At 41.6% G+C, this 18,988-nt stretch overlaps 1 protein-coding gene across 9 annotated transcripts in view; it reads left to right on the top strand.

Moving 5' to 3' along the window:
• Positions 1 to 7,924: 7,924 nt before the first annotated feature.
• The window catches only part of SPICE1 (spindle and centriole associated protein 1), a 68,834-nt gene continuing 57,770 nt past the window's right edge, over positions 7,925 to 18,988 (top strand). For 7 of the 9 annotated variants that reach the window (XM_008266934.5, XM_089331656.1, XM_089331654.1 and 4 more), the window contains exons 1-2: positions 7,925 to 8,063; positions 17,712 to 17,810. In XM_008266934.5, coding sequence (XP_008265156.2) covers positions 17,712 to 17,810 — 99 coding nt within the window. In that variant the 5' untranslated portion in view covers positions 7,925 to 8,063. Of the gene's footprint in view, positions 8,064 to 16,032; positions 16,161 to 17,711; positions 17,811 to 18,988 lie in introns of those variants that run through there. The other 2 variants (XM_089331658.1, XM_089331653.1) reach the window with 2 other exon arrangements.

Genomic DNA, 18,988 nt, shown 5'->3' with positions numbered 1-18,988 from the left:
TGCTGTGTTTTGTGTTGTCTGCAAGTGTTATCACGGAGAAGTCCACAGGAACAGGTCTCCCAAGCCTTTCATCTGAGCTGGCCTCACTGCCCAGTGTGGGTCTCATTTGACTGGCATTCATTCAGACCAGCTTTGCCGACAATCACCAATAGAACCTGATAAGATTATCCTTCCATCTGCGTGTTTGCTCTGAGAGTTTGGCTTTGATCCACAGGAAGCATTTTCTTTATTGTTCCACCTGTCATGGGATGAGGTTCCCAGGTCTGCATTTGGAGGTGTGGGAAACAGGGCCCGCCTCCCACAGCATGGCGCTGAGAGGGAGTAAACAAATTTTACACAGCTGCTTCATCAATTTGACTAAGCTGCAGGAGCTGATCCTACCTCTGATTGGAAGAAAGCAGCGTGCTCAGCACGCGGGCAGCGGAGCACGGATTGGTGCACTTTCTGGGACAATTACTGTCTCCGGCCTGGTGGAGAGTCGGTTGGAGAGTTCGCTGGGAGGCTTGTTGTTTCCTTCTTCTCTTTACTTGTGCTTGCTTTACTGTAGAAAAAACCGACGGAAAGGGAATAACAGCGTCCGGTCCGGTGCCGCTCCTCCGTGAGCGGAGGAGCGATAGGAGGCAGCTAACCCTCACTTTGGGGGCTCAATATGCAAAGAGCATGCACTTCACTTTCAACCAACTGTTGCCAGCTCTCATGTGATTGTCTAAGTTCAATCATTCTCCTCTAGGTAGAACCCCTTCTTTTGATATATATGCTTGTTGTGATTCTAATTCTTGTGTCTGTCTCACTAAAGGACATAACATAACCAAATATGATTTGAGCTTTCAATAGCTACTATGAGGAACACAGAACTTGAGTAAAATTATTTACTGAAAAGGCACCTTAGGAAGGAAAGGAATTATGATTTTTCACACTTAGTGGGTAACATTTTTTGATTGGTGTTCAGAAGCCTCCAAATGAAATTTTGACTTAAAAATTGCTTCAATGTACAGTTCTTTGGTGAAAACTAATAAGCAATTCGAAAAGCAAACACCAATATCAGTTCACTTCCACAGTAAATCCCATCTCTTCTTGTTCTCTGGTTGGATCTCTCCATCCAGTTCTGCTTCATCCCTTTTATCTTTCTGATCTCTCTCCTGCATCTCCTTCATCTTCTCTTTTCTAGAACCCTCTGCCCCCACCACACTGCTCTTTTTTTTTTTTTCTTAAAGAGTTATATATTTCAAAGGCAGACAGAGAAAGATGGAAAGACAGAGAGAGAAAATCTTCCATCCTCTTGTTCACTCCCCAAATGGCCCCAATGGCTAGCCAGGACAAAGTCAGGAACCTGAAACTCTGGTTCTCCCATATGGGTATAGGGCCCAAGCATTCAGGCATCTTGCTGCTTTTCTAGGTACATCAGTGGGGAGCTAGATCTGAAATGGAGCAGCTGGAACTCAAACCAGTGCCCTTATTAGTTGCCCCCCTACCTTTTCCTGACAACTCTTCTAAAATTCCCAATGTCATTCACCTCTAAGGATCCATCCCTCCCATGAATGACATATGCAAGTGACTGTAGAATTTAAGCATTATACCTGATAGGAATTAAAGCTGTAATTAAGATTTTCCTAAACCAAAAACAGAAATGCAAATATTCATAGAGGATTTGGAATTATTTTGAGAGCATGTAACTCAGAGATATGTAGCTTATGCACATGTTGGTTGGAGCCTCAGATGCTAAATCCTGGGAGGCAAAACCTGACAGCATAGAGCCAGAAAGGGGTGTAAGGAATTCCTCTTTTTACAGTAAACTTGAGAGTCAAAAAGATAACAAAAATTAAAAAAAAAAGAACTATACAACCCAGGAAAGTAGGGCAATGTATCAAAAGAGACATACTGAAACATTTCTAGTAAAAGTTGGACTAATCATGCAAACAAGCAAAGAAAATCTAATTATAAGAGATCTTTTGGATAGATGAGAAAATACCTTTTTTAATTTTTAAAATTCTTAGTTTTTAACAGATTCAATGTTCTTTGTAGATACAATTCTAAGAACATAATAATATTCTTTTCCACTCTCCTTCTCTCCCTCCTTCCCACCCACAAGAAAATACCTTCTAACAATACTAATCTTTCTGCATTAAACCCTGTCATCTTTGTTCCAATTCTTCCTGGTGCTAAACATAACACAGGTGTGGTAGCTATTTCTGATAACCACAGATTTCCTCCTATCTCCCAGCCCTTAACTATAAACCTTTCACCCTTTATTGGAAAACATTCCTTCCTGCTCTGTGACAACACAACAAGTTTAGTAGGGAGAGATATCTATATAAGTGGAACTGTAATATTAAATGCACCCCAGAGGAAATATATCTCTTGAGGTTTCAAAAGGCTCTCTTTATAATTAAGTTGTATCTGCTCTTTTTATTTTTTTAAAGATTTATTTATTTACTTGAAAGTTACACAGAGAGAGAAGGAGAGGCAGAGAGAGAGGGGTCTTCCATCTGCTGGTTCACTCCCTAACTGGCTGCAATGGCTGGAGCTGCGCCGATCTGAAGCCAGGAGCCAGGAGTTTCTTCCGGGTCTTGGGCCATCTTCTACTGTTTTCCCAGGCCATAGCAGAAAGCTGGATTGGAAGTGGAGCAGCCGGGTCTCAAACCAGTGCCCATACGGGATGCAATGCTGCAAACAGGGGCTTTACCACAGTGCTGGCCCCCCCGTTAATCTCTTAAGACTTTCTGTGCTCTCACCTTCTCACTGCTGTAACACCCTAAATTCAGTGCAGCAACACCCAAAATCCTGCAACTCTCCTGAGCTAACCAACAGCAGGGAATGTCATGAATGTCTTACTTTAGTTAGGGGACTCTCTATGCCTTGCTCAGATTGATTAGCAAATCTCATTGAGAATATTGAGCTTATATTTTTTGTTGATATCTCATACCTCAAAACTGAAATGAGATTACTGAGTTATCATGAATGTTATCCCTATCTAAGCTTTATCCTAAATATAATCCTCTACTTGAGGTAAAATCCAAGAGGTAGAATTTATCACAAAAGACCAGAGAGTGAACATGTGTCTGAGAGCTGCTGGAGCAATAAATGATGCTTTGGAAAGAAAAGATTTTCTCACTTTTGCTGGAATCCCATCAGAAATGAACAAGTTAAAGCATTTTTAGACACACTCCTACTTCCTAGTGATATGGCTACTATAAAGACTGAAGCACATGCTAAGAGAGATAATATGCACAGGAAATATTCCAGCCTACCATTTTGCCAAACAAGCACCCCTAACCAAGGTTATGCTACTACCTAACCCTCCAAAGGCTAATTTCTGGATGAAATGAAGGAGGCCATGGCAATACCAGGTTTGAGTGCCTGATTTGAGAAATGAAGAAAGGAAAAAATGTATCCTTTACTAGATAACCCTTGGCACTCTTAAGATGGCCATTTGGTGGCACAAGGCAATTTCAGATTGATGTCAGCTGAATTTCTCCATGAAATTACTCATTATGATAAAGACAAATTGATTACTATCTTAAATCAACATCAATGGGAAACTTTAAAAAGGCACTTGAGATTGTTTTGGGGCCATGAATTTCTTGTGAACAACATAACACTTGATTGGGTTCCGGGCTTCTGGCCAGAAGGGGCCTTTTGCAGACATTTAGGGAGTGAACCATCAAATGGAAGAGTCTATCTCTCTGCCTTTCAAATAAATAAATGAATTTTTTTAAGAAAGAAAAAAAAAGAAACTAGAGGTGAAGCATGGCCAAGAAGCAAATCTTCAAGGAATCCTTGATCACTTTCAGGTGGGATTTTTCTAGTTTTAGGGTGGGCTGAACAATATCCTTGGTGCAAATTTCCAGTCGTTGCATTTGCCTTTTTAATAGAAAAACTTATTTATTATTTACTTGAAAGGCAGAGTGACAGAGAGAGAGAGAGAGAGAGAGAGAGAAAGAGAGAGAGAAAGATAGCTTCTATCTGCTGATTCACTTCAAAATGGCTGCGATGGCCAGGGCTGATCCAGGCTGAAGCCAGCAGCCAAGAACTCCATCCTGGTCTCCCAAATAGTGGCAGGGGCTCAAGTACTTCAGCCATCTTCTGTTGTCTTCCTTGATGCATTAACAAGAAGCTGGATGGGAAGCTGAGCAGCCAGGATTCAAACCAGCACTCTGATAAGGAATTTGGGCATCGTGTGTGGTGGTACAAGGCTGTACTACAATGCTGTTCCCCTCAGCCTTTATGTTTTCTAAAAATCTGCCTGATTGTATGTTTCCAGCCTGAGGTATATAAACTTTTATAAGAAATGACTGGAGGGCTGTCGCTGTGGCGTAGCTGGTAAAACTGCCATCTTTGGTGCTGGCATTCATATGGGAACCGGTTAGAGTCCTGGCTGCTCCACTTCTGATCCAGCTCTCTGCTGGGAAAGCAGTGGAAGATGGCCCAAATCCTTGGGCCCCTGCACCCGGCACCTGTTGTGAACAGGTGTTGTTCACAAAAAATATAGCAGTGAACCTCCAGCAAGCCAATCATTGCCTACATGTTTCAAATCTAAAGAAACAACCCAGGATTCCATACTATTGGAAAGATAATCCAATATGGAATTATCACCTCTTTCATTCCTGGTATTGGTAATTTATAGAAAATTTTCTCCTGAGCAATTGGTCAGAGGTTTATCAATTTAATCTATCTTTTTAAAGATTAATTTCTGTACTAGCTTGCTTTCTGTCTCTATCAAAAATACCCAAGGCTGGTTAACCTTCTGGAGGTTCAAAGACATAAGCTAGACTCTGGTGAAGACCTCATGAGGGCTGGCACGGCACAGTGGCAGTGAGTGTGAGAGTGAGGGAGTACTCACAAGATGGAAAAACAGAGACTGGGGGCAGGGGTCAGGCTTAGATTTTTACAACTTGCTTTGGCAGGAACTTAGGGTTCCATGAGGACTGCCATAATTCCTTCTGAGAGCAAGGCTCTCAATGACCTAAGAGCCTTTTATTGGGCCCCTTGTCTTAAAGGTCCACCACCTCTCACATTACCACCCTGAGAGCCATGCTTCCTACACATGATATGGGAAAAATCATATCCATTTCATAACAATGTTATCAATTTTGTCTACTGTTTTCATTTTTTCTATTTCATTGATTCAGCATTGATTTTTACTATTTATTTTCTTCTGCTTACTTTGGTTTTAACTTGCTCTTCTAGTTTCTAGAGGTAGAAGCTAAGGTCATTGATTTGAGCTATTTCTTTTTTGCTAATATAGTTGTTTAGTGATATTAGTTTATCTCTTAAGTATTGTCTAAATCACATTCTATAAACTTTAGTGCATTGTATTTTCATTTTTATGCAGTTTGAAGCACATTTTATATCTTGATTTCTTGTTTGATTAATGGCTGTCTTAGTCTGTTTAAGCTGCATTAATAATATACCTCAGGTGTTGGCATTGTGGCTGCTGCCTGTGATGCTGACATCCCATACGGGCTCTGGTTTGTTTCTCAGCTGCTCCACTTCTTATCCAGCTCCCTGCTAAGGGACTGCGAAAAACAGCAGAAGATGTTCCAAGTGTTTGGGTTCCTGCCACCCACGTGGGAGACCCAGATGAAGCTCCTGGTTCCTGTCTTCAGGCCTGGCCTATCACTGGCCATTGTGGCTATCTGGGGAGTGAAACAGTAGGTGGAAGACTCTCTCTCCCTCCCTCCCTCCCTCCCTCCCTCCTTATCTCTTTCAAATAAATAAATAAACCTTAAAAAACCCCCTCAGACTGGATAATTTATGAATAAAAGTAATTCTCTCCCCCTCCCCACTTACACCTCATTTCTGGAGGTTGGGAAGGACAAGATCAAGCCACCAGCAGATTCAGTGTTTCGTTACTGTGGCTTCACATGGTGGACAAATAGGGCATAAGGCTCAAATAGGGTCTCTCAAGCTCCTTTATAACAGCACAAGTCACAGTCATTATGGGCAGAGACCTTGTGACATAATTACACTCCAAGGACCCAACCTTTTAGTGTTATTATGCTGGAAATTAAGTTTCAACAAATGGATTTTATGGGGGAGAGGGACACATACCAATGGCTTATTTAGAAGTGTGTTTCCCCTAACTAATTTGAGGGAGTTTTGAAGAATCATTCTGTTATTGATTTCTAATTTAAGTACATTGTGGTCAGAGAATTATATTTATTATGATTTGAAACTTGTTGAATTTATTGGAACTTGGTTTTGTTCCATGTTGTTACCCATCTTCTAAACATCCTGTATACGTTTAAGAAGTAAGTATATTCTGCTGATTGTTGGAGGAGTGTTCTATATGTGTCAATCGGGTCAAGATGGCTAATATTGTTCAAACTGATAATTTTCTGCCTACAAGGATTGTAAATTATTCAGAGGATAACTACGTATAATTGTGGGCTTTTGCATTTTATATGCCAGTACTATCAGCTTTTGCTTCATTTTTGAGTTTGTTATCAGGTACATACCTATTACTTAGGATTATTTTGTCCTTTTGACTAAATGGTTCCTTGGCAATATTCTTTTGTCTGAAATCCACTTTATAAAGCCATTACTGTTTTCTCTGGACTTGTGTTAGCATGATATGTATTTTCCACCTTGTCCTTTAAACTTTCTTTAAATTTACATAAAGGGTATATTTTCTTATAGATAGCAATTTTTAAAACCCAATCTCACAAGACACATCTTTTAATCAGGCATTAGACTATTTACATTTAATTGATTGAGTCCATCATCTTGCTATTTCCTTTATATTCATCTCCTATATTCTTTGTTTCCTTTTTTGTTCTTTCTGCCTCCTTTTAGATTAATTAAGTATTCATTTTATTATCCCTTTCTCTCTCTCTCTCTCTCTCTATATATATATATATATATACACACACACACACACCTGTGTGTTTTATCAGTTGAAAACCAGAAACTAGGGGTCAGCCCTGTGGTGTATTAGGCTAAGCCTCCACCTGTGGTGCTAACATCCCGTAAAAGCCCCAGATTGTGTCCGAGCTGCTCCTCCTCTGGTCCAGCTCTCTGCTTATGGCCTGGGAAAGCAGTGGAAGATGGCTCAAGCACTTGGGCTCCTGCACCCATGTGGGAGACCAGGAGGAAGCTCCTGGTTCCTGGCTTCTGATCTGCCCAGCTACACTGTGGCAGTGTAGATGGAAGACCTTTCTCTTTGTCTCTCCCTCTGTCTGTAACTCTACCTCTCAAATAAATAAACATCTTAAAGAAAAATAAAAAAGAAAACCAGAAGCTAAAGGAAATTGCTGTACTGAAACAAATTAGACCTGTTTTTGATATGCTTTGAGAAGCCTTGGCACCACCTACATAGTTCTGTCTGTACGGGCTCTGGCATATTAGGGCAGTTTCCCTCACACCATCCTCCCGTTCACCAAACTCCAGACACACTAGACTTCGCCCCAGGCCTTTGCACATCAGCTGGCTGTGCGGGAATGCTCTTCCCTTCCCTGGTGGCTTACTCATCCTTGCATCTCAACTTTGCTAATTCAAATATTTCTGTAGTAACAAACTTAGTATCTATTTAATGTGTTTTTTTCTTAGCACTAGTCGGTTCCAGTTTTACATCGTGTGGTTGACAGATCTCTGCCACTACGCTGTAAGCTTCCTAATGGCAGGAACCTTGCCTATTTTGAGTCCCCACCGAATACTGCATGGTTTCTGGCGAAACATTTTTAAGTAAACGAGTAGACGTTATAGCAAACAAATGTGATATGTGAAAAGTAGTTTGTAAACACCTTACTTCTGGTGAATTTTCGAGGCACCAGCTAATACTACATGCCTACCCTTCGAAGCTTTACCCTGAAACCTTCAAGGAACCCCAAAGCCGACCAGAGACACCACCATCAGCGCACCAGAGTCCTAGCCCGGCTTCGGGGGCGGGCGCCTGCGCACGGGGCTCGCCGGATGTGCGCAAGGGCGTGGGGCGGGGCTCTGGTAACCCAGCAACAGACCGGAAGCTGTAGGCTGCGTTAACCTGTGGCGCGCTCCGCGGTTCTGGAGACCGAAGTTTTAGTCGCTGTGGAGGTAGCAGTCCGGAAACGGCGAGGCAGGCCGAGGTGACCAAGCACGACTCCGCTGAGCCCTAGGGCCGCGGCCAGGCACGGGGCGGGGAGAACGGTGGTGGCGTCTCTGTTTTTGTTTCCTGGGGATCCAGGAGCTTGGATCGGGAACCGATACTCCCGAAAGCGCGGCTCCGGCGCTCTGAGTTTTGAGAGCGTTTGTGTGTCTCAGGGTGCCCCTCAGGGTGTGCTTGGGTCTGGTTCGTTCCCCGAGTGTGCGCAGGCGCACCGCTTTCGGGGGCTTTTACACCGCTCTAGAAGTTGGGGTACTTGATTGTAGCTTTCAAGGGCTTTGCTGTCTAGCAGGATGGAGACAAACCACCCGGGGTACAGAGAGCCAGGGAGGGTATTTAAGTCCATGGATGTTATCAGGCGGTTTCTCAGAAGGGGCCGCCTGACTGAGTTTGGAGGGGTCTGTTGAAGTTAACTTGGTAGAGAAGGCAGTGAAAGTCTGAAGGCCGTTCCAAGCAGGAAGGAGTGATGGGAATGCCGGGGAAGGCAAGATCGTGGCCTTCGGATGTGTAGGTGTGAGAAGAGAGTGGAAATGTCAGTAGGGCCTCACGGGGGAGAGGATCTCAGGTTGGATTTGTCTGTACCGCGAGGAGCCATTAAACTTTGAGGAAGTCTCGAAGGTGGAGTTGCATACGTGCTCTGTTTGCTGGGTGGGATGGAGTTAGTGTTTGGGAAGGGTTCTGGTGTCTCTTTGATCAGTTTTCCACCGTGGTCAGAGTGGGTTTGCTGTTTACCTGCTTAAAATCAATCCGTTAGTGGTTTCCTGTGGTCTTTAGGTGGTGTTCAAATAGCCGTGGCTCACCAGGCCCTAACTTGCCCGCTGCCTTTCTTTCTCAACTCTTCTCTAGTCTCAGCCTCCCAGATCTTTGTTGGTCAAACTGAACGTCCCAAACTCTTTGTAGTGCCTTTCCCCTGCCCATTTTTCCCCTCCATTTCTTTTATTTGTACTTTGGCTCTCAGCTTAAACATTCTGGGGGAAACAGAGAGAAGAGGCAGATATTTCTTTTCTTTTTAAAGATTGATTTATGTGAAAGGCAGAGGTACAGAGAGAGGGAGAGATCTTCCATCTGCTGGTTCACTCCCCCAGAGGCCGAAGCCAGGAGTCAGGAGTTTCTTTCACAACTCCTATGTGGGTGCAGGAGCCCAAGCATTTGGGCCATCCTTTGCTGCTTTCCCAGGCACATTAGCAGGGAGCTGGATCAGAAGTGGAGCAGCTGGGACTCAAACTGGCACCCGTATAGGATGCCAGAATCTCAGGCTTAACCCACTCCACCACAGTGCTGGCCCCACATAATAGATTTCTTTACTATTTTATTTCTGACTCCCAGCCAGTTGCTGGTATGTTGTAGCTGCCCGCAAAGCAATTATTGGATGAAAGGAGAGGGCATCTAATGGAAAGCAAGTGGTTCTATATAGGGAGGGGCCAACATACTCTGTGAAGAAAAGAATAGAAGGAAAATCAGTTTCCTATGTATGAAATTACCATTTAGTAGCTTAAAATGTCTACCTACTTGTTTTCTGTCTTAGTCTGTTTTCTGCTGTTGTGAGAATACCTGAGACTGGTAATTTATGGAGAAAAGATGTTCACTTGACTCACATTTCTGGGGGCTGCAAGATCCAAGATCAGTGGCTGCAGCCACTGGGGACCTCATGCTACTTTACAACACGGTGGAAATTGGGAGGGGAAGCAGACATGTTTGGAAGAGGCAAAATATGAGGGGCAGTCTCACTTTATAACAGCTTACCTTGTTGGTAACTACTTCAGTCCCTCGAATCAACTCAGTCCCCTGTGAAAGGCATTAAGCCCTTTTAACCTAGTCACCTCTTAAAGGCCCTGCCTCACCACACTGCCACAGTGGCAGTCAGATTACAGCGTGAATACAGAGGGGACACCCCATGTTTAAGCCACAGCATTATCTCACAATTTCTGTGGGTTATGATTTTGGACGTGGCCTAGTTGAATACTCTGCTTGAGTTCTCGCAAAGTTGTAATCAAGGTGTTCGCCAGTCTGCATCCTCATCTGGAGGCTCAACTTGGCAATCCACTTCCAGACTCGCTCAGGTCTGTGGCAGATTTTATTCCCTGGCAGTGGTTGTGAGACTGAGTGCCACTCCCCAACCCACTTCCCTCCAGCTTCTTACCCAGGTTGCCCTCTGGTTCTAGAGGCTGCCTGCCATTCCTTGAGTCGTCACTGACCTTTTACACAGGTGGTCACTGCATGGCAGTTGATTACTGTCCACATTCATACAAAATGCTTGGACACTTGATCATGTGTTTATAGTAATTTCAATATACATTTTCTTGGAAAAGTTTGGTTTTTTCATTTGAATACATTATATTTACTATCAGAAGTCACCATTACTCTACAGATAGGTGTGATTATTTGAAATAACAGAGTGACAGGGAGATAAGGCCAGAGAGAGAGAGAGAGATCTTCCATCTGTCAGTTCACCCCCTAGATGGCCTCAACTGCCAGTGCTGGGCCGTGTTGAAGCCAGGAGAGGTGATCCTTCCTTGTGGTTTTTATTTGCATTTTTCTGATGGCTAGTACCAGATTGTACTCTTAACCACTGTGCTATATTGTCTCTCAGGACAATAGGTGCTTCATATGTTGTGGGATTAAATGTGAAGCTCTTAGCACACATAAGTGCTTTGTTAATAATGTGTATATATGGTAACATATTTGAGAATATGTTATATATAGTTCTGCATTCTCTTTTTTATACTTTTATGTGTTTTCTTGTGATTAAGCATCCTTTTAAATATGGTTCATTGAACAGATTTATTGGCATTTATGGTTACCCTTTGTTTCTGTAAATTAGAAATCTCAGTGGTTAAAATATATTAGATTTCTTTCTCTGAAAAACTATCATACTTTCTGTATCTTTTTAATTCCATTTTATTTTAGACTGATATGATAATTGCATATATTTATGGGGCACACTGATAATTTGGTGCAAGTATCTAATATGTAATGGTCAAATTAGGGTAATTAAGATTCCCATTTCATTAAACATTTATCATTTCTTAATGTTGATAACCTTTAAAGATCTCTCTTCTACTTTATAAAATATGTTAAAAAATTGTTTAAGCATAGTACATTGTGCTATGCAATTATACCTTTTTTTTAAGATTTATTTATTTATTTATTTGAAAGGCAGAGTTACAGAGGGAGAGAGATCTTCCATCTGCTGGTTCACTCCCCAAATGGCTGCAAGTACTTCGGACGCCTGCTGCTGCTTTTTTGGATGCATTAGCAGGGAGCTGGATCGGAAGTGGAGCAGCCAAGACTCTAATAACTAGCGCCCATGTGGGAATGCCAGCACCACAGAGGGCGACTTTACCTACTACAGAGCCAGCCCCTAGGATCATACCTTTTTTATAACGGCTTTTTTCATGTGCCATCAGGTTTACCCTTTAAAGGATACAATTCAGAGGTTTCTTAGGATATTCACACAGTTGTGCAACTGTTATCACTATCTAATTCCAGGACATTTTCATTATCCCCCAAAAGGAACCCCATACCCTTTTTCTAGTCACACTCTGTTTTCTCCTCCCTCCAGACTTGCAGCCACAAATCTGCTTTATGTTTCTGTGATTTTGACTATTTGGGGTTCATGTAAATGGTATCATACAATATGTGGCCTTATAGTTTTTCTCTCAGCATAGTATGTCCTGTTGTTCAGGGCTCATCTATATTCTAGCATATATGAGTACTTTATTATTGCCAAATCATATTCTATTAAATGGATATACCACATTTTATTTAACAAATCTAAGTAGTTGGTAGACATTTGGTAAATTTCTACTTTTAGGCTATTAAAAGTAATAATGCTGCTGTGAAAATTTATTGCAACATGTTTTCAAGTCTCTTGGATTTATATGTAGGAGTGGAATTTCTGGATAACTCTTTAACATTTTGAGGAACTGCCAAAATGTTTGCCAAAGTACCTACAGCATTTTAAATTACTCTCAGCAGCATATGAGAATTTCATTTACTCCACATTCTTTTTTCTTTTTTTTTTTTTTCAGGCAGAATGGACAGTGAGAGAGAGAGAGAGAGAGAGACAGAGAGAAAGGTCTTCCTTTACCGTTGGTTCACCCTTTAATGGCTGCTGCGGCCGGCGCGCTGTGGCCGGTGCACTGCGCTGATCTGAAGCCAGGAGCCAGGTGCTTCCTCCTGGTCTCCCATGCGGGTGCAGGGACCCAAGCACTTGGGCCATGCTCCACTGCCCTCCCGGGCCACAGCAGAGAGCTGGACTGGAAGAGGGGCAACCGGTACAGGATCCGGCGCCCTGACCGGGACTAGAACCTGGTGTGCTGGCGCCGCAGGCGGAGGAATAGCCTAGTGAGCCACGGCGCTGGCCAAGTTACTCTACATTCTTATTGGTTCTTGTCCATCCTTTGGAGTATAGCCATCTAAGTGGGTGTGAGATGGTATCTTGTTGTGATTTGGATTGGCATTTCCTTAGTGACTAACTATGTAGAGCATCTTTTCATGTGCATATTGGCCATTTCTTAGGAGAAATGTCTATTCCAGACCTCTGCTCATTTTAAAATTGTTTTTTTAATTGGTGAATTGTAATAATTTTATATAGTCTAGATTCAAGTCCTTTATCAGATGTATGATTTGCAAATATTTCCTCTCATTCTGTTGATTGTCTTTTTCAGTTTCTTGATTATTCCTTTGAAGCATAAAAATATTTAATTTTGATGAAGGGTGATTTATTAAATTTTTAAATTCAAATTTTTAACTAGTTATTTTGTTTATTTTTATTTTTAATTAGTTTTTAACAGATTCAATATAGTTTGTAGTCCAGTTTATTTTTTCTTTGGTTGCTTATGCCTTTGATGTCATATCTAGGAAGTCATTGTATAACTCAGGGCTCATGGAGATATTTACTCATATTTTCATCTAAAAGTTTTGTAGTTTTAGCTCTTACATTTAAATCTGTAATTCATTTCAAGTTAATTTTTGTATGTAGTGTGAGGTTTGGGTCATCTTCATTGTTTTTCTTATGAATAGCTGTTTGTCCCAGTACCAGTTATTGAAAAGACTGTTCTTTGCCCATTGAATTGTCGTGGCATCCATGTTGAAAATAAACTGACCATAAATATAAGGGTTTATTTTGAATTTTGGATTCCTGGTCTTTTCAATTGGTATTTTTGCTACTTACTATTGGGCAACCTTCATAGTTGATTAACTCTTTGTTTCTTTTTGTGTCTGTAAAATCAGTAAACACCTCATGGGATTATTATGAAGGTTAAGGATGATAATAATAGGGACCTTCAAAAAGTTTTTAGAAAATTCATATTATGAAGAAAGTATACATGGATTTCAAAAGTCTTTTTCCTTTTTTTTTTTTTAAGGTTTATTTTATTTATTTGAAAGGCAGAGTTAGAGAGAAAGGAGAGAGAATCTTCCATCCGCTGGTTCACTCCCCAGATGACTGTTAACAATTGGAACTGCATGGATCTGAAGCCAGTATCAGGGAGCTTTCCTGGGTCTCCCAGATGGGTGCAGGGACCCAAGAGCTTGGGCCATCTTCCACCACTTTCCCTGGCCATAGCAGGGAGCTGAATAGGAAGAGGAGCAGCAGAGACTTGAACTGATGCCCATATGGGATGCTAGTACTGCAGGTGGCAGCTTTGCCTGCAATGCCATGGTGCTGGCCCCTCAAAAGTTTTTTCATCAAAAAGAAATTTATCTTTTTTTTTCTTTTTACAAACTTATTTATTTATTTGAGAGGCAGAGTTATGGAGAGAGAGAGGGAGAGACAGATGTCTTCCATCTATTGGTTCACTCCCCAAATGGCTACAATGGCCTGAGCTGGGCTGGTCCAAAGCCACGAGCCAGGAGCTTTTTCTTGTTTTCCAACGTGGGTGCAGGGACCCAAACACTTGGGCCATCTTCCACTGCATTGCCAGGCATGTTAGCAGAGAACTGGATCAGAAATAGAGCAGCTGGGACTCAAACAGGCACACATATAGGATGCTGGTGCCGCAGGTGGAGGCTTAACCTAATATGCCACAGGCCAACCCCTAAATTTATCATTTAATTAAACTTTTTCACAAACTTTTTGAAGTCGCCTCATATGTGTAAAAAGTTTAGAATAATACCTTGCTTATATTAATTATTAAGTATGTTAGTATGATGTCATTACTATATTACCACTGTCATCATCATCATATCCACGATCACATGGTCATAAAACTTAAATGTTATTCTCTAACATGTATGAGATTAACTCCTTTTTGGATTGTAAACTCTGAAATTAGATACCGCATTTAAAGAGTAAATGTGATTAGTTAGGGAGGATAGAAAGCATTGAAGATTGAAGGTAAACTCTTGAACAACACTTGTATTTAGACCTTGTATTGAACTAGACAGTTCAAGCTAAGACACTTTTGCACAGCAAAGGAAACATTCAACGAAGTAAAGAGACAACAGACAGAATGGTAGAAAATGTTTGCAAATTATACATCCAGTAAAGAATTAGTGTCCAATATATAAGGAGCTCAAGAAACTTAACAACAAAATAAGCAATCTTGTTAGGAAATGGACTAAGGATACGAAGAGGCGTTTTTCAAAAGATAAAATACAAATGGCCAACAGACACATGAAAAGATGCGCAGGATCACTAGCCATCAGGGAAATGGAAATAAAAAACCACAGTGGTATTTCACATCACCCAAGTTAGAATGTTTCTCATCTAATAATAATAATAAATAAAAATTCTGGTAAGGATGTGGGGAAGAAGGTCCCCTAGTACACTGGTGGGAATGTTAACTGGTGCAACCATTGTGGAAGACAGTATGGAGATCCCTCAGAAGTCTGAAAATTGACCTACCATATGACCAGCCATTCTACTCCTGGGAATTTATCTATAGGAGATGAAGTCATCATATGAGAGTTGTCTGTACACCCATGTTTATAGCAGCTTAACTCACAATAGCTAAGGTATGGAATCAACCCAGATGTTCATCAACTGATGACTGGGTAAAGAAACTATGGTATTTGTATATGATGGAATACTACTCAGCCATAAAAAAGAAATGAAATTCTGTCTTTTGCAACAAAATGATATAACTGAACACCATTATGCTTAGTAAAATAAACCAGTTCCAAAAAGACAAATATATGTTTCCCCTGATTTTTGTAACTAGTATACAGAATACAAAAAAATTAATGTTAGAAATTAACATTTTGAGATTTGATTTTGTTTGTAGCCCTTGTCTGCACTCTTGAGGAACAGTGGTTTTTCTACTTAACACTTGTTGAATTCTTTATTTCGTGGAGGGTTAAGCTTGTACTTATAAAGTAAATTGAAAGTATGTCATTATGGCTGGCACTGTGGCTCACCTGGCTAATCCTCTGCTTGCAGTGCCGCTGGCACACCGGGTTCTAGTCCTGGTCGGGGTGCCGGATTCTGTCCCAGTTGCTCCTCTTCCAGGCCAGCTCTCTGCTGTGGCCCGGGAAGGCAGTGGAGGATGGCCCAAGTGCTTGGGGCCTGCACCTGCATGGGAGACCAGGAGGAAGCACCTGGCTCCTGGCTTCGGATTGGTGCAGCGCGCCGGCCATAGCGGCCATTTGGGGGGTGAACCAACGGAAAAGGAAGACCTTTCTCTCTGTCTCTCTCTCACTGTCTATAACTCTGTCTCTGTCTCTCTCACTGTCTAACTCTGCCTGGCAAAAATTGTGGGGAGCAACTGAGACTAGACTAAATTACTGGAACTAGGACTAATTCTATGCATCTGCTCTCCCACAATATGGCTCTGGGGAGAAGCAAACAACTACGCGGCTGCCTCATCAGTTTGATAAGCTGCAGGAGCTGATCCTGCTACTGATTGGAGGAGAGCAGCCTGCTCGGCGTGTGGGTAGCAGAGTTTGGATTGGTGGAAGAGGACTATAAAGGAGGAGAGAGACAACATGCACAGGGAACATCTGAGGGAACACCTGAGGAACATCTGAGCAGCCCCCGAGAGAGCCAGCTGGTGGTGTGCCGCTCCTCTGCCGAAGCGGGGAAAGCGGCAGGGGGTGCCGCCCCTCCGAGGAGGCGAGGAGGCGAGGAGGCGAGGAGGCGAGGAGGCGAGGAGGCGAGGAGGCGAGGGGCCGGCAGCTAACCCCGGGACGGCGTCGTTCCTCTGCGAGTAGGGGAACGGCAGCTAACCCGGGAAAGAGCCGAGCAGATAAAAGAACAGCGCAGGGTCCTGTGTCGTTCCTCCGAGAATGGGGGAGCGACAAAAAATAAATAAATAAAAAATAAAAAAAAAAGTATGTCATTGTAAAAATTAAAAGAAAAATAAGAAGGAGGGTGGGTAGGATGGGAAGTATTATGCTCTTAAAACTGAATATATATATTTATATGAGAAATAAGTGAAATTTATATAAATAAATTCCCTTTATATAAATATATAAGTTCCCTTTATATAAATAAAGTAAAAAAAACACAAGAAAAAATGTACTTAAGGAAAATGTTAGTCTTTTTTTAAAATTTATTTATTTGAGGAGCAGAGTTACAGAGAGAGCAATAGAGACCGGGGGGCGGGGGGGGAGAGAATCTCCCATCTACTGGTTCACTCCCCAAATGACCGCAATGGTCAGGACTAAACCAGGCCAAACCCAGGAGCCAGGAGCTTCATCCAGGTTTCCCACATGGGTACAGGGGCCCAAATAATTAGTCTTTCTTCTGCAATTTTTCTGGTACATTAGCAGGGAACTGGATTGCAAGTGGAGAATCCAGGACTCCAACTGGTACCCATGTGGGATGTAGGGCATTATATGCAGTGCCTTTACCCATTAACACCACAACGCTGGCCCCTAGAGTCGTTAAGCTAATTTGGAGTAAGGGAGTCAGCTAAAAAGTTCCGTAATTATTTAGATAGGTTAAGAGGTCTTGGAGCAGGAGTCATGTATTTGTGTTGCTTTGTAAGTTATTCCCTCTCCTATATACGCATTGTAAAATGTTGGTGTTCAGGGATTGTGGGTCTTTCATTAATTTTGTATATTTGGTCCAGAGGCCTTAGCATTGCTGTCTCAAATATGCTAAGCTAATGCTGGCAATATTCACATTTGTAGTTTAAAATCAATAATCAATTTCATATGAAAGATATATTAGAAGTGGTATCCTACCTCATTTGTTCTCCAAAGTTTAATCTTTGTTGTAAGGTAGGCACAAATGTACTTGGTAGTGACTTTGAGTGTTAGAATGTATAAAAAAGAACTCCAGCTCTCTTTTACCCTTCCCTTCTTTGACCTTGTTTTCATATTTTTAGCATTTAACTGACAGTTTTTCTAATTGTAAAATTGTATAACTGATGATGAAGCATATGACTGCTATCTTAGTTCTCGGCTTGAGACCATACTTCCTGCATTCCTAGAGCTCTTTCTTAAGCAAATATATTTAAGTTGTTGACTCGAAACATTTTTTACTGTAATTATTAATACCAACTTTCTATTAATTGTAAAATGATAGAACTAAGTATTTTGATAGCTTGTTCCTTTCATCCTGCTTAATTCTTCTGACTTGGAAGACTTACTTTGTTTTTCTTAGATGTCTTTTTCCTCTTTAGTGATGCTTAATTATTACTTTTTCTTATGTTTAAAATTTTTAATATTATTTTACTTCTAGATGTCATTTGTCAGAGTGAACCGTTACAGTCCCCGGGGAGGTGGAAGAAAAGTACTAAAGGTAAAGAAGAAGAAACCTTCAGTGAAGCAAGAATGGGATGTAAGTTTACTTGGGACAAGAAACAACACAACATCACTCTAGGGGCATAGACAAGATGCCATGGCAGTAGTCACTCAGGACATGTTCTGAAGGGGGCTCAGTATTTGATAGGTTAAAGTGGGCTTCTGAGTATATTATATCGTAGATCTTGGAGAAAAGAACAGAGTCTTTCAGGGAGTTTTGTGGAACTGATCTGTTCAGGCTGTATCTTCTGGCTCCTTTAAAGAGTTAGAATCTTAAGGCGATGGGGAACTTGTATTTAAAAGAAGATTTCTCACCTCTACTTGTTTGAGAACTCTGCTTAAGGCAGTTCTAGCTAACTTTTGTCACTGAAGTCTGGATTTTCTTGGTACCTTCTTTTAGATTTGCCCACAGCAACCAGTGATACCATAATCATGTGAGTGGCATTTTTGACTGAAAAAATGGTAGATCTTGATCTCTTACCCCTTGAATTGTTTTTTGCTCACCTACAAAGGCTAGTCAGTTTCTTTTCTTTCTTTTCTTTTTTTTTTTTTTAAGATTTATTTATTTATCTGAAAGGTGGGATTAGAGAGAGTGAGCGAGAGACAGAGACAGAGACAGGTATCTTCCACCCACTGGTTTACTTCCTAAATGGCCACAAGGGCCACTGTTGGGCCAGGCTAAAGCTAGGAGCCTGGAATTTCATCCGGGTCCCCAAGTGGATAGCAGGGGCCAAGCACATTAGCAGGGAGCTCAGTGAAAAATGGAGCAGCTGGGACTTGAACTGGGACTCGTATAGGATGCTGGCTTTGCAGGTGGCAGCTTAACTTGCTGCATCACAACACAGGCCCCTGGTCAGTTTCAGCATACAAGGATTCTTTTAAGATGTAAGACAGTCTCAAGTTTTTGGAATATATGATCTCTGGCTCCTAATCTCAATATTAGCATGGTGTTACCAAGGGGGTTATGTGTTTTGCTGGCTGGTTCTTTAGTTTGGACTGTGAATCTTTAGGTGCCTTTGCTTTCTGTTGTGGAGAGTAACCAGCCAGGGATAGTTTGGATCTCAGGAATTCCTTTGGACTTGCTTATTTATAGCCCAACATCTTATCCAGATACCTGGCAAACTGACAGTCTTTGGAAGTGTGAGGATTTTCTGTGTTTAGATTGTGTTGTTGCTAACTGATTTGCTATTAAATATTATAAGGATATCACTCTTA

Source organism: Oryctolagus cuniculus, chromosome 4 (assembly GCF_051225735.1).
Source record: "Oryctolagus cuniculus isolate XC-2025 breed Fujian yellow rabbit chromosome 4, ASM5122573v1, whole genome shotgun sequence".
Taxonomy (NCBI): domain Eukaryota; kingdom Metazoa; phylum Chordata; class Mammalia; order Lagomorpha; family Leporidae; genus Oryctolagus; species Oryctolagus cuniculus.
Note: the sequence above shows the minus strand (reverse complement) of the source record. Positions and strands in the feature narration are given on the sequence as shown.